The sequence below is a fragment of the Euprymna scolopes genome, chromosome 15, assembly GCF_053919585.1.
Source record: "Euprymna scolopes isolate OS-2025 chromosome 15, ASM5391958v1, whole genome shotgun sequence".
NCBI classification, from domain to species: domain Eukaryota; kingdom Metazoa; phylum Mollusca; class Cephalopoda; order Sepiida; family Sepiolidae; genus Euprymna; species Euprymna scolopes.
The window spans coordinates 88,401,301-88,416,636 of record NC_136496.1 but is presented as its reverse complement, the minus strand read 5'-3'; the positions used below and the strand labels follow the sequence as shown (position 1 = coordinate 88,416,636).

The following is a 15,336-nucleotide window of genomic DNA, read 5'->3' as shown; positions in this document are numbered from 1 at the left end:
GTCAAAGGAAAAAGGAAATTGTAAGCTAAACGTTTTGGTTTCGAGTCTCGGTGGTGGCGCATGAGTCATTTTTTTTTTTTAACTTTTTAAATTATTACTATATATTGGGTCCAATATCCCTATAGTGACAATATCCCTATAGTGACATATATATATATATATATATATATATATATATATATATATATATATATATATTTTTATATATACACATATATATTTTTTTAATTTAGTCTAGCGCCACTGATGAGTTATGATACAACGAAACAGGACTGTATGTCGATGACTACAAATATATTTTGAGCCCCCCTCTTTGGGTAGAGCACTTTCATAAATAATCTCACCCGCTATTTAATTGGCTGAAAAATGCGAGGCTCGCTGTTTGTTTATAAATAAGCGGTTTGATCACTATAAAATTGGTGGACGAATGTTTGTTTAAAAATAGACATTTGGCGAGGTTATTTGTGGGCACTGCTCCCGTGGGTCGATCGGTAGAACTGCTGACTATCAACACAATGGGAGAGGTGCTAGCCTAGCGACATTGATGAGTTGTGATACAACAAAACAGGACTGTATGTCGATGACTATACATATATATATATATATATATATATATATGTGTGTGTGCGTGTGTGTGTGTGTGTGTGTGTGTTCCGTTTACCAAAAAGTTTTAAGGAATTCTTAATTATACTTTTAGTATCGTACCTATACTGAGGATTGAACCATCAATCTCTAAAAGACAGACACTTAGAACAGATTATAGCTTAGTACTTTATCTGCTGTGCCACAGGTCCAGGTAGACATTCTAAATAAAGACTGCAGAGTTCAACAAGATGCACCTGAAGGTTACATTGACCGAAACATTGTGAGAATAGCATCTAAGATGAGAGTGGTGGTCCAAATAATGCAAACAATGTAAATTATCAATTCTTATCTCAAAAGTCCCAAAACAAAAAAATGCACGCATGTAATAATTGTCTTGCTAAATCGGTGACAGGTTGTGGAAGAAGGTTTGTGGTGAAATTTATTTTCACCTATATGTATTTGTATAATTCGTCTATTATATAAAAGAAAGTTGTCTTTTTTATCTGCTCGGCTAAAACTCTGAAACTACCAAAGATACACATACAAACTTCATATATTCTGATTTAGTATAACTTCAAACAGGTTACAGTAAAAAAAAAAAAAAATAATAATTAATTAAAAATTACCATAACATTTATTTGTTTAAAATCATTATAGACCGAATTAATGATTGTGGAGAGTCAGAAAGAAATACTTCTTTTATTCAAGAAGTCAAGGTAAATCTAGAATCAAAGTGTAGTATCTGTTCTGTCCTTCGTCAGAGGAGGAGAAATCTTTCTTGAGTGGGATGATTTTTATCCTATCCAGAGTGATTGTTTTGGGATATTTCCCAGATAAAAAAAACAATCTTGTGTCTAACTGAACTGTTACACACATGTGAACATGTAGACACTGTCACAAGGTAACAAAGACAAGGAAAGAATTCGACTCACTCTTTTCTTTTTTTCAGTGAAATAACAGACATTTATTTACAGGTACTTTGCAGAATAACGTCTTGTCTCGTGTTCAAAAGCCTTCTCGTACTTCAATGTGCTTAACAAGACTCTGCCGCATTGAACATGCATCTTTGTCTGACCATGTTTTGGATGTGTCTTTTCCTATTGCTCTCAGTCCACGTTTCCTCTTTAAGCTCAAAGGTTCATGTTTTTCTTTTTTTTATTAGAATATTTTTCTTTCCTTTTTCCTCGCCGTGACGTCACCTCGCACATAGCTGGCTTTTGGTATTTGCATATGTTGGCTGCTGCTGCTGCTGCTGCTGCTGCCATAAGTGTGTCTGCACTCTCTTACATAACATTGACCTCGTGAGAAGCCAGTAAATAGGGGGCTCTAGTGTCAAAAGGAACTGATCGAGAGATTTGCAAGACTATGATCACCAATAACTGCAACAGTTCAACCATCATGCTGTTTGATTATCTTTTATATAAAACAAGCTTGGATGCCCCCTTATTGTCTGGGTGTTTGGAGGTGTGTGTTGAGCAAAAAAAAAAAAAAAAAGTGGTAGTAGGGATGCAGGCAGGCTCAAACCTGTACTGCAAAGGAGGAAATGAATGTGAAAAAAAAAAACGTGACGTCTTTGCTGTTGCGTCCATCGCCAAACCAGAAGTGGCGAAGGTTTAAATTAAGGCCAGTCAATTGCCAAGAGGGGATGTCTTTCAAAAATATTGGCAAAAAAGCGACCCTTCCTTGTACAAAAGTGCCCAGTTGAGGGTGAAGGAATTAATATTTTAGCCAATTTTTTTATATTTGTTGTCCAAAGGGTCGAGCTTCAAAACGATACCAATCTCGTGAAAATCCGTTGCCTCTGTCGAAAGTTTTATGCAGACATACATACATACGTGCATGATGGCAGCAAATTCACTTTCAAACAGTGCCATCACTCGATATAGCACAAAAAAAAAAAAGGTATATAGAAACACAAAGACATTCAGTGATGGGCCGCATGAATGTGGCGTTTAAACTCTGCCAAACTCTGGCATTCCTTGGCACACATTGTACAGACATGTGCACCACTAGCAGCACGTTCTTGATGTTCTTTTTTATGTAGGATCAAATGCCGTTTCAAACCGCCTGCCGTTTTGTACATGTACCCACAGTTGACACAGGTTAACTCTGGCAACTCAAAACTGCTATGTGGCTCACTGTGCCGATGAGTAGTCTGGTGGCTCATACATACATACATACATACATACATTTAAACAGATAGGTGAGATTTATATTATAGAAGGAAGTTGTATTTTCCATTTGTTCAACTAAAACTCAGAGACTACCAAAGACACACATATAAACTTTACATCTTCTGATTTAGTATAACCTCAAACAGATTATGGTGTAAAACAACTGAGAATCGAGAATAAACTTAAAGGTAAGCGTGTAGAGGGAACAAGATAGAATGGCACCAGCTGCTAAAGGGTTATTTCTCTTTGGGCAGAGAGGCCCAGATTACTGGAAGAGAAAAAATGAATTTCACCATGCTAGACAGGATTTCATATGGTTGGATATAAAGAGACTCCGACTTTGATTCGAAACTGCTCATGTATGGTAGAAACCACCACGAGTGGTGGGTAACATGTCCTTTTATTGTATATTCTTTTTGATGTTGTGTTGTAAGTTCACTTCATTTTACTTTCTTGATACTTGTGCTTACACATACTTTAATACTAAATGAATGTCGTCTGTTCTATCTGTAACAAAACGTAACGGGTCCTTATTTAGAATTCAACCTAATTAAAAAAGCAAAACTATAGAAAAATCTTTATGATGTACGTACCTGTCACGTCACGGAAATGTCACATTCCAAAAATCGTATAAATTGATCAAGTAGTTTTATTTTTATAAAGAAAATCATTTTTAATCGATCAATGGGAATTCGTCAATATTACAACATAAATCTAGTAATTATGAGTTATTGTTGAGTTATCTACCTTTGCTTCTTAATACTATTTTCATAGTGGCAGACGAGGCAGTTACTTCTCAGATACTCATAAAATTTGATTTTCTTTGTTAAAAATTAAACTACTTGATCAATTTACGTGATTTTTGGAATATGACATATTCATTCCGCGACAGATACATATATGATAAAGATCTTTCTGTATTTTTGTTTTTTCTTTAATTACGTTGAATTCTAAATAACAAAAACAAAGGGTGAGCTTGGTTTATTTATCTCCCTCCCACCCCAGGATGATGTGACACAAGGATCAAAAAGTGGCATTTGAAAAGCCAGCATCCTAGAGGAAAAGCACTCTGATGCCAGGAGGGGAAGCTGTGTCGGCATTCCCGGTTAGGGGCGCTTCAGGCAATTAGCAATAAACTAATGCCTTCTCAAAGGGAGAAAGCAAAGCCTGTGAGGGTGAACCTTCTAAAACTGCACAGGACCAAAGTTATACCTCAGTCAACAGGGGACAAGTCGCCTCAACAATGGCCTATACTGTTGGTTTTGGTGTCGATGGAAATTTTTTATACTATATTTTCCCTAGTTAACCTATTTAGTCATAGAGAATATAGTCCTTTCATCAACCTGGTCTCTTGCGGGTTCTTTGAGAGCATCTTGGTGGTTCACACTCGGTATCATTCTTCAACCTATCCTAGAGATTCCTAGATGCCGAAATGCCTTCCACTAATAGTTTCTTCCCTATGAACTGCTAGACTTTGGAATTCCTGCCCTGTGTTCTGTTTTTTTGATTGTACTGACATGTAGAAGTTCAAATATAATGTGAACAAACATCTCGCTGGTCATCAAATCCTTCTCTACAAAGATAATTTTTATTTCCATCCCAAACCAGAGTGACATTTTTAGGGGAATTGGATTTTCTTTCAGATTGTAGAGACTAAATAATTTAAAACTAAACTGTAGCAACGTATGTTACTATAGTGCCAATAACATGGCACAACAATAACAAATGAAAATTGGTTAACGCTAGATACGTCAGTTTAAATGTTGCTCAGATCCAACATTTTAAATCTGACAAGATAATTTTCTGTATTAGATTCATCATTTTAAATGTTAATTCTTTATCTCTTGCAGGTGTAATTTATGGAATTGCTAATTGTCTATCAAACTTTTCTGGAGTGCTTGCACCCATTGTGACAGGGTACATCACAAATGTAGAGGTATGTGTAAATGTCATATAATCTACTCTTCCTGTGGTTATATATAATGACAGCAGTTGTTGTCATCTAATCCAACGTTTAAACTTTCTTTTTTTCATGTAGTTTCTATTTACTTTATTTTAGCCACGGTATCGTTTCCAATGAGGGTTGAGGACATGTGTTGCATGGAGAGAAGTGATTGATATGAGACTGATACTGTGCTCACACGTGCATGACCTCCAACAGATCGCCGACTCCCAACGTCGTGTGTTGTGAATTTTTCATTTAACTATTCTTCTTATGGCCGGATCGTCATTTTCTCGCTGGCGACTATCGACGGGAACATACGTGGGTCCACAAACTAAAAAGAATAGAGTAAAACAAACAGGAAAAACACAAACACCAATGCTTCACATACATATTGGTTGGAATCTGGCTGTGTGTGAAACTATAGTCCAACCCCCGCGTACTACCAAGGCTAGGCTCGTCTGTCAGTCGTAATTCGTCTCTATCTCTGTTTTGCAGTCAGCTCTAAAAACTGTCCATACGCATGGCTATCAACTCCCATCTGCTGCAACCGGCAGCTCAATGTTAACTCACTGTCTTCTCTGCATCAGTATCTGAAGTCGCCACCCGGAAGCTGCCCTTCCCTTGTAATCTGTTCTGTAGGCTTCTATTGTCATTGTCAAATCTAAAAGGCTTAATCTAAAAATACCTACAGATTTATTGTTTGCTACTTCCTATTTCATTGTACCTTTGTATGATATTTCCTATCTATTGTTCCCCCCTCAGCATTTAGTGATTCATGGGTCACCTTCATACGATAGATGTATAGCATGAGTCCTAAAGTCGGGATGAGTTTGAATGACCTCAGAGGAAGATTAAATTTGGACAGAATAGGTGTGTGCAAAACAGGAGACTTTGGTGGTATGGTCACATTTAAAGAATGAAGAAGCTCCCCAACTGCCACCCCCAACGTTGTTTCCATAGTTTAATTTGTGGTTGTTTCTCAAATTGCCAGTACTGAGGGGATGTGCAGGAGTTCACAGGTATATAAAAAAATAAAACAGCTCAAAAGAAAATATAGAAAACACATTCTGTGGATGTCAGTTGGGCTTTGGGTGCATGCATGATGCCACCATGAGAAGCTGCACCCTAAGCACTAGTGTTCATATCTTAGTTTTCTGTCAAGGCCGAGTTGTCAGTCAATTTATGATCAATTTATTGCAATGTGCTACAAGCCACAATCTGCATTCAACTGTCTCCAACTAATAACTATCCTCAACTCTGTGTTCGACCATTGCAAACCAAAGACTGTCTGCAAACCGCTCCCAACTATCACAAAACTCATTGCCAATTCTAAAACTAACTTCAAACATATTGATCTTTTTTGTCCCAAATCGTCACACGTTGATCAACAATCCTACCTTAATTTTCTTTTGTCTTCCTTGGTGAACAACTTCCTATCCATTGCTCTTTCCACCAACCCTATTTCCTATACCTTTGTTCATCTGATAAAGTTATTTTCTCTTTTTTGTTGTTATAATTTTTTTTCTCTTTCTCCCCTAATTTTTTTTGGGGGGTGGGGGGCGGTGAAGGGAGGGTAAGGTTGATAGTATCACAACTGGCAAGAGTTAAGAGTGGATGGAGTAAGTTCAGAGAACTAGTCATTACTAACTAGCAGACCGTTACCACTGTTGATCAAGAGAAGAGTATCAGGTATGTGTATACTATGTGATGATGCATGGAAATGAAGCATGGCTAATGAGGGTTGAGGACATGCGTTGCATGGAGAGAAATGATATGAGAATTATACAATAGATGTATAATATGAGTTTTAAAGACAGAATTAGTTTGAATGACCTCAAAAGAAGATTAAATCTGGACAGTATAGGTGTGTGCAAAACAGGAGGCTTTGATGGTATGGTCACGTTGAAAAAATGAAAAAGAACACTTAAATAGCAAGTTTAGTTTGCGGGGGTTAAAACAAAGAAAATATGGGAGAGAGTGATGAAAATGGACTTGGGAGATAAAGGATTTTAAGATTCAGCTCGTGTTTTTCAATCATCAGTCACTTTGGTTCATGAGATTCTCATGGATTGCTCTGCTCCTGATAAATTGACTCTAAACCTCTGGAGTTCATACATTAGATCCATTGCTCTTTCTGCTTCACATAGAATCGGTCCTCTCTATCGCTCTAAACACTTTCTCACACCCGAGGCAATTCTCTATTGCTACAAATCTACTATCAGACCTTGTATGGAGTAATGTTGTTATATTCGAGCTGGTGAATCTCTTGTACCATTCGAAGGTTCTTTATAAGGTGAAGAAACATATCTGCAAGTTGATTGCCCCCCCCCACCCCCACCCACCCTTTCTTCTTCTTCCCTGCAATCTGTCTCTCACAGATGTTATGTTGCTAGTCTGTATTTTCTATATAAAAATTGTTTTGGCATATGTTCTTTAGAATTGGCTGATCTGCTTCCTTTGTTCTGGCTCGTTTGACTCACTGTTCTAGTGGTTTTCATCAATTCATTGTTTTGATACTTCATCGTAATACAGCTTTCTATTCCAGTAGCTTCTTTCTAAGAACTTCAGACTTGTGGAACTCTCTTCCTGCTGCCTGTTTTCCTCCTACTTGTAGCCTTAGTCTTTTCAAGACTAAGACCAATTGTGGTAATCATCTTTCATTCTTTTTAGCTCCTTACATTAAGTGGGTTCATGCTTTGTCTGGAGCATGCTCCATGAAAAATAAAAAGGAATATAAAGTCCTAGCTAGAGAAAGGTTAGTTTATAAATCAATTTCTAAAAGTCGTCTAAGATGCAAAACAAGCATTAAACTGAATATAACGATTCTATATGTTCTGTCTTATACATGTTTTTTTTTCTTTTTTTTTTTTTTTCTTCCTTAGGAAACCTTGGATCAGTGGAAAAAAGTTTTCTTTTTGGCCAGTGGATTTAACGCGTTTGGGTTTTTGGTATTTTTTTGTTTTACCAAAGCTGAAAAAGCTCCTTGGGCTGATGGTATTATAGAAATAGAAGAAGACAAAAAACACCTCGTCGAGACGACGCCAACTGTAGTAACAGATTCAAAAAAGTATGGATCCATAGTTTCTTAAGAACTTTTTTTTTAAATCAAAATGTTTAACAAAAGTCTTTTATAAATGGAGTTGTCATTCGTTTTTGGTGATTTTTACTTTTGTATTTCATTGGATTGTTAAAGATACTGCATTCAGGGTCACCAATATTAAAAATCAGACACTGAAAAATGTGAACATTAGTATAACCAGTATTTAAAATAAAAAATTGTAATGTTTGAAAAGGTAGGGGGCGTCTTATTTTTTACATTTGAGAATTCAAACATTGTCATGTGAAGTAATGAATACAGGTGATACTAACTAAGGATAAAAATAAAAGTTACTTAAGAATTCTATATACCTGATTATGGCTGACAGAACAAGAACATTTTACCTCTGTAGTATAAATGAACGGTTCATCTCACAATTCTGTAAAGATACCAGACTGAGACAAAGCACTCTTGAAGAATGCCAGAGGGTACATTAGTTGAAATGGTGATAATAACATCCCAAGAAGAGGACAATAAGCGGAGTAATAAAAAAAAAATATATATATATATCAGTTTTTGTCCAATTTTTGGGGCACTGGTCGTTCAGCTTTTGAGTTGGACAAAATTGACTTTTGCTGATGAAGAATTATATAAACCGATGGGAACAATCCGGCATCAAAATCAAAACGAGACATTTTAACAGAAAAAAAAAATAATGAAACAACATTTAAAGCAAGAAACACACACACACACACACACACACACACACACACACACACTATATGTTCCTTTTTATTAAAAAAAAAAAACAAAAAAAACAATTATTTATTTTCTGACAGAAAAATTAATGAAATAAGTTTTATCATTTTTGTTTTTTGGAATAAAGTCAAATTTTAAAATTTCTTTGCAGTATTTGTCCAAATTTATGAACCAATAAAAAAAAAAATCCAAACTGTTTTTATTTTTTTTATTTTAACCTTAAACTACATTTATTGCCTTTGGTAAGAGTTATTTATTGAATCTTTGTTTTTGTTTTTTCATTGTAAACAGTCAGAAGAAAATGTTAGTTTTGTCCGGTTACAAAAGCCATATTAGTAGCATATTTTTTTTTTAATTTCATTTCTTTTATTCTTAATCTTTGTTTTATTAAATTATTTTCATCAGTTGAGTTCGTTATTCACTCAGTTTTTTGCAAACATGTGTGTTTTGGTGCCATGAACATAGCTGATAGAAAATTTCTCATTTGTTTTATTAATTTAGACTGGGCACAAGCGATGGAGGGATATGGATATCTAGGCCATGTGTAGCGGGAAATCATTTTGATAAAAGCATACACCTGGCAACAAATATAAGGAACAACGAAATAATTATCAGATGTACCAAAATGTACAGAAAATGTAAAAGCATGATGTTTGAAATAGTTTGGGCAAAAGGTTACACAGGTGTAATCAAAGTCAGGTCAATTCAGTGAAATAACAATGGCCTAATAAAACGCCTTTGAAATGTGGCTACGTGACGATACCATTCTAGAAGGGGCATTTCAGGCTCACAAATGCTTATATAATAACGACCAAAGAGGATATTGCTGTTGGTTGATTTGGGCTCAAGAATGAATCAATCAGTCGAATTCCCGTGTGTACATCTCTCTCCTAATAAACAACCACCCATAACTGCCACTGAGAATAAAGATATATTGTTATATTTTTATATATCAGTGTTGCCATTCTTTGGAACACAGCAGAAATACAAGAACGTTCCAGGTGAAAAAAGAGTTGTTTTGTTTTTAAGGAGAAATTGAGTACACTTGTTCATTTTTGGTGCTGTCATGTAAGTTTGCATATTACATTGTATGTAAATGGAATAAACATGTAAAGGTGTGTGTTTGCATATATCATGACCACCATAAATACAAGGCCATATCACTAATGTCACGTGACCTGCTGACATCGCAGAATTAAATAGGTCAGCCATGGTTAAGCAATAGAAAACTATTAAGAAGGATAGTTATTTTCCATTTCAATTCTCAAAGAAATTGATAAGGGATTTATAAAACTGGTTCAAAAGAAATTTTGTATTCGGACATATTCAATTATAAAAGGGAGTATTTTTGCTGAGAAAATACTGTATAGTTTTCTATTTGTTAAAAATGTATTTAATTCATATGCAAGTTTAATTTTTGATTAAAAATGCACTCATTTGCAAACAATTTTTCATGAGATTTTTCTTTTACAATTCTTTTTCTTGATCATACAGCAAACATTATGTTAAATTATTTTTCTAACTACATATTTTCTTATAAGGAACTAAAAAAAAGAAAAACAACAATGAAATTTTAGGTCAGAAAGTTGAAAATTAAAATTTTTTTTTTTTTAGTTTTTAAACCTATTCAACAAATAATTTTTTTTACACAATATTTTTTCAGTATGTTTTCATATATCATTTATATAATTTTGGAGAGCAAAATTTTAGGCTCTATTGTGACCTTACAATAGGGATTTTAACTTCATTTCTTTCTTTTAAATTCATTAAATTCTGTTAAAAATGTATGAATAAAAAGAATATTCCAATTTAATTATTTCTCTCATCAAATTTTTTTTGTATAATATTTTAAAAAGCAATGTTTATCCTCATTCAAAAGTATTTCGTCCAGAAACGCAAACATATTCCCATAAAAAGTTTATCAGGTTTATATATTTATTTCCAAATAGTTTTTAATTTTTTTTTTTTTTTTTGCATCAACACTTGTAAACTTCATGAACTAGGTTTTTATACCCATGCAGAATACAGAACCTGTTGAAACAACATTATTTAAGAATCCATTAACTAAATTATTTAACATATTTTCTACATTAAATTATACATCATTTGACTTTAATTTGTTTATTCTATAAATTCATAATTCAGTTTTTGCAGCATTTGACCATCTCCTGTTTCAAACATTTGTAATTTTATATGACTCTTTTTTTTTTTTAATTTGTTGAATAAAGTTCACTTTCAATATAAATTGAATTGTACTCTTTTTTTGCTTTTTTTAATGCATTTTTCAAGTAAATAAAGGAATTTTAGTTTTTAAAATCCATGAAATAACAAAATGTTTTACTTTTAACACAAAAACAACACACTTTTCCTTTTCGTCTTTTTTTAATTAATATTGTTTCAGTTTGCATCTAAATCGTGTTATTTTTCTCTTTTTCAATGTACTCTTAAAGTTTTCTAATGCTTTTTATAAAAAGTTTTCATTCATTATCGACAGCCTGACTGTTCAACAGATTTCTTGCTTGTACCTCATGCATGACATCATTTTCCAGTAAGTAGGCTTGCTTTATGGTGGCCATGATATATTAGCATGCTTGTTTCACCAGTGAGAGTGTATGTACAAATTTGTGTGCGAGAATTAAGTTAACAGTGTTTAAATTTTGCTGCTGTGTTTAGTAGTTGTGTCTCTCGTTGTGTTGGCTACTTGCCAATGATCTTTCAACTGGCTAGATTGTGACATGCGTACATGTGTTGAATGGGGTTTTATCATATGCACTGAAATTTGGAATGAATATTCTTGCATTTATGTTTGGTTGCAAAAAAAAAAAAAAAAAAAAAAAAGAAAGAAAGAAAGAAAAAAGTTGATTGGAGTCGGTACGTAAAGATATTTACTACATCTGTTTCTGTTTATTTAATCAGAGTTTCTTTCAATAAGTCTAACCACCATAATGCAAGGTTGACTTCAGTCTGGGCACCTTCAGCCTAAGAGAATTAATGGTCATTAAAGCACACACCACGAATCCACCGAACCATAGTCATGTCATTCCTCTGCAGCCTTACAAAAAACCAGCCAGTGTGGCAAAAAAAAAGGCTTCTGAAAATAAATTGGGTGATTAGGTCTCATCCATCATATCTCTCAACAGATTACCATTTATTTCTTAAACTGATTTAAAAGCAAGTGTTAAAACGTTAATCAAAAGTTGAGAAATAGTGTGAGGTTTGATGAACAAATATAATGCATTTCGTAAGTGGTATATGATAATCAAATAATGCCTGATATCCTAGATAGAGTAAGTAAAAGTGGCTAAACATACCATTCCTCCCCTCATCCTCCCCCCCAAAAAACTTATCATTTTATTAAGATAATCATATTCAAATAAAACTGCATAACTTACTCTTATGCTTATACTAGCAGGTCACCCGGCATTGCTCGGTCGTAAAATACGCTTAAATATATTTTGATTAATGCAGATTTTGTATTTATTATTATACTAGCATGGGTGCCTGGCATTGCCTGGGTGTTTGAAGGTGTGTGTTGAGCAAAACAAAAAAGCGGTAGTAGGCAGGCTGGCCTGAACCCATACCGCGAAGGAGGAAAAGAACATGAAAAAAAAACTGATGTGTTTGCTGTTGTGCCCATTGCCAAACTGGAAGTGACGTAGGTCTAAATTAAGGCTAGACAATCGAAAAGACAGGATGACTTTCAAAAATATCAGGAAAAAAAGCGACCTCTCCCTGTAGAAAAGAGCCCACTTGAGGATGAAGGAATTAGCGTTTTTGGCCAATTTTTCAATATTTGTCGTCTGAAGGGTCGAGCTTCAAAATGATACCAATTTCGTGAAAATTCATCGCCTCTGTCGAAAGTTTTAAGCAGACATACAAACATACATATATATATATACATTTAAACAGACAGGTGAGAGTTATATTATAGATTATATTGGACCCAATATATAGTGATGATTTAAAAAGTTTGAAAAAAAAAATAAAATAAAATATGACTTGTGCGCCACCACCAAGAATCAAAACCAAAACATTTAGCGTACGATTTACTTTACTTTACTTTGACGTTAATGTCTGAGCTATGAAAACATGTTGTCTGCAAGACTAAAAATTAAAACATGAACCAATAGCTATTATCTCACACATGCATATTCGTAATGTCGTCATTCGACCTTCACTTGGCTAATTGCATTTTTTTTTTAATTTTCACACTTTTGCACTGATTTTCCCTGGCTAAAACCCAAATATAAAGTTTTTCATGAGTTTGAATACCCTATATATTAAGTTTCATATCTGTAGACCAAAAATAGATAGAAGTTTGGTAGGCAAAACTTTTTAAACAAATATATACATGCATACATGAATATATATAGAAAGAGGTTTGCATTTATTATAACCATTTTATGCAAATATTACACAAGTATAAATCATGTAGAAGATCTGCATGAATATAATTATAAGTAATAGTTAACTAAGTAGTGGGGCAGGTTATCTCAATATTCCATAAGAATCTTTCACTTAATGATACAAGGCTTCCTTTCGAGGGCAATTGCTCTTGACATATCAAAGGCCTTCGGTAAGGTGTGGCATGGGGGCCTACTTCACAAGATTTCCAGCTGCGGTGTGACTCGAAATGTTTTCTCAATCATTGAATCATTTCTCTCTGATAGGCTCATGGGAGTGGTGGTGGGTGGGCAGAAGTCGGAGGCCCTCAGTGTTGATGCTGGAGTCCCTCGGGGGTCCATCCTGGGCCCAACTCACTTCCTGATCTGCATTAGTGGTCTCCCAAAGCACTATGGCAACATGTCAGGGGCTATAGATGACAGAGTTCTCTCTCCTCTGATCTCGGGCGCATGGTATGGTGGGGGCCAAGCTCCTATCTTTACATCATCGGTGCTCTGGTCCCCATCTGGCGTCGGTTGAAATGGATGGCTCTCATCTAGGGGAAGCTCCATGTTTTGATGGGCTTCTGAGCTTGGCCTTTGCTTCTGACTTGGGATGGAGCATGTGCATCAAGTCGGTTGCCGGAGGGATGGTTGGATCCTTCTGCCGCTCCAGAGGGTGTCTCTATCTATGTAGAAGCCGGGTGCGCCCAGGGATGGAGTGCTGCTGCCGCATCTGGGCGGGAGCTGCTAAAAACAGCCTAGTCTTGACAGAGTGCAAGATGGGCTTCATGACTTGGTGGGGGATGCTCTTTTCTCTTTCCAACGGCCTCTCTCCTGTCTTTGTCTTGTTGTTGCTTCCATGGTGGGTGCTTCTTTCACAATAAACACCCGTCTAGCTGAAACCACTGTCAAAAATTTTCCCCACTCTTTGTCTGTGCCAGAGCCAAAACGTGGATTCCGTGGAGAGCTTCTTTCTTGGAAGTGCATGCCTGTGGAACTCTGTTCCATTTGCCTGCTTCTCACCTGACTGTAACCTGGATGTCTTCAAGTCCAATATAGGCTGATTCCTGATGAGCCACCTCCTTAAGTAAGACACTTTGTCGAGTCTCCAATGCTAACGTACTGTACATGCAATAACCCTTATCCCCGAGTGGCTTGATAAATGGTAACTACCTTATAAAAAAATTCAGCAATCTGCCCCACTAAAGATGATCATCCCATAAGAAAACCGAAAAAGCTAATAGGGAATTAATTAAAATGAATGTCTAAAAGAATATGCAAATGAGCTAGATCTTTTGCAGACGAATGCAATTCCACGACCCATATATAACAAAGTTGTATTTTCTTTTTAAATAAATAGTAAAAAGGGTTTTTAATATGAATATCAATACATACACAAAAAGAAAAAAAAAAGAAAAAATATGGGAGTATAGATTTAAAAAAAAAAAAAAATATGGGAGTATAGATTTAAAAAAAAAAAAAATATGGGAGTATAGATTTAAAAAAAAAAATATGGGAGTATAGATTTTTAAAAAAAAAAATATGGGAGTATAGATTTAAAAAAAAAAAATATGGGAGTATAGATTTAAAAAAAAAAAAAAAGAAAATCAGCAAAAGCTTTCGACAACATCTGATAAGTATTTGTATAATGTACATTCCATCAGTTTTTTTTTGTTTTTGTTTTTACATGGGGGTCACCATTTATCAAGGCCCGAAGGCCACTCAGGGATAAGGGTTATTGTGTGTACAACAATCAATGAGATAGTATTGTAGTAATCATTAGTATTGGGGATTTTGATAGAGTGTCTTACTTAAGGGGGCGGTTTGTCAGGAGTTTGTTTATGTTGGACTTGAAGACGTCCAAGTTGTAGTCAGGTGGGAAACAGGCAAGCGGCAGAGAGTTCCACTGGCGCGCAGTTCTAAGAAAGAAGCTCTGCTCATGGAATCTACGTTTGGATTTAGGCACAGATAAAGAGTGGGGAAAACCACTGACAGTAGTTTCAGCCAGACGGGCGCTTCTCATGAAAGATTGGCGAGGGGGGACGAGAGACCCGAGCTCAGACAAGCACTTACCATGGAAACAACGACAAAACAAAGACAGGCTCGCAACGTCTCCTCTGTGGGAGAGAGAAAAGGGAATCCCCCACTAAATCATGAAGCCCATCTTGCACTCTGTCAAGGCAGGATAGCAGAATCAGAGATTTTTGGAAGGCAACCGAGTCAGACCCAAACATGCTAGTAGTCAGAGTTGGATTTTTTAATCACTGAAAAATCAACAGACAGTCTAATATTCCAAAGTTTTAAAATAAGGAGTTGGAATCCAAAGTTTTGGAATCCTAGGAGTCATCCTTGGAGTTGGACCTTATACCTTTCAACTAAATAATCCTGCATTCAGAGAGTTGAGCAGTGAGAACAGAAAACAGACAGGTTTCTCAGAGGTATACCTTTCGA

The 15,336-nt window shown here is 35.4% G+C and overlaps 1 protein-coding gene across 3 annotated transcripts in view; it reads left to right on the top strand.

Moving 5' to 3' along the window:
- LOC145293962 (sialin-like) overlaps window positions 1-8,644 on the top strand; it is a 77,003-nt gene extending 68,359 nt beyond the window's left edge. For all 3 annotated transcript variants that reach the window (XM_080140836.1, XM_080140837.1, XM_080140835.1), the window contains 2 exons: window positions 4,610-4,695; window positions 7,587-8,644. In XM_080140836.1, the coding sequence (XP_079996962.1) occupies window positions 4,610-4,695; window positions 7,587-7,793 (293 nt within the window). In that variant the 3' untranslated portion in view covers window positions 7,794-8,644. The remainder of the gene's footprint in view (window positions 1-4,609; window positions 4,696-7,586) is intronic.
- Window positions 8,645-15,336: the final 6,692 nt, after the last annotated feature.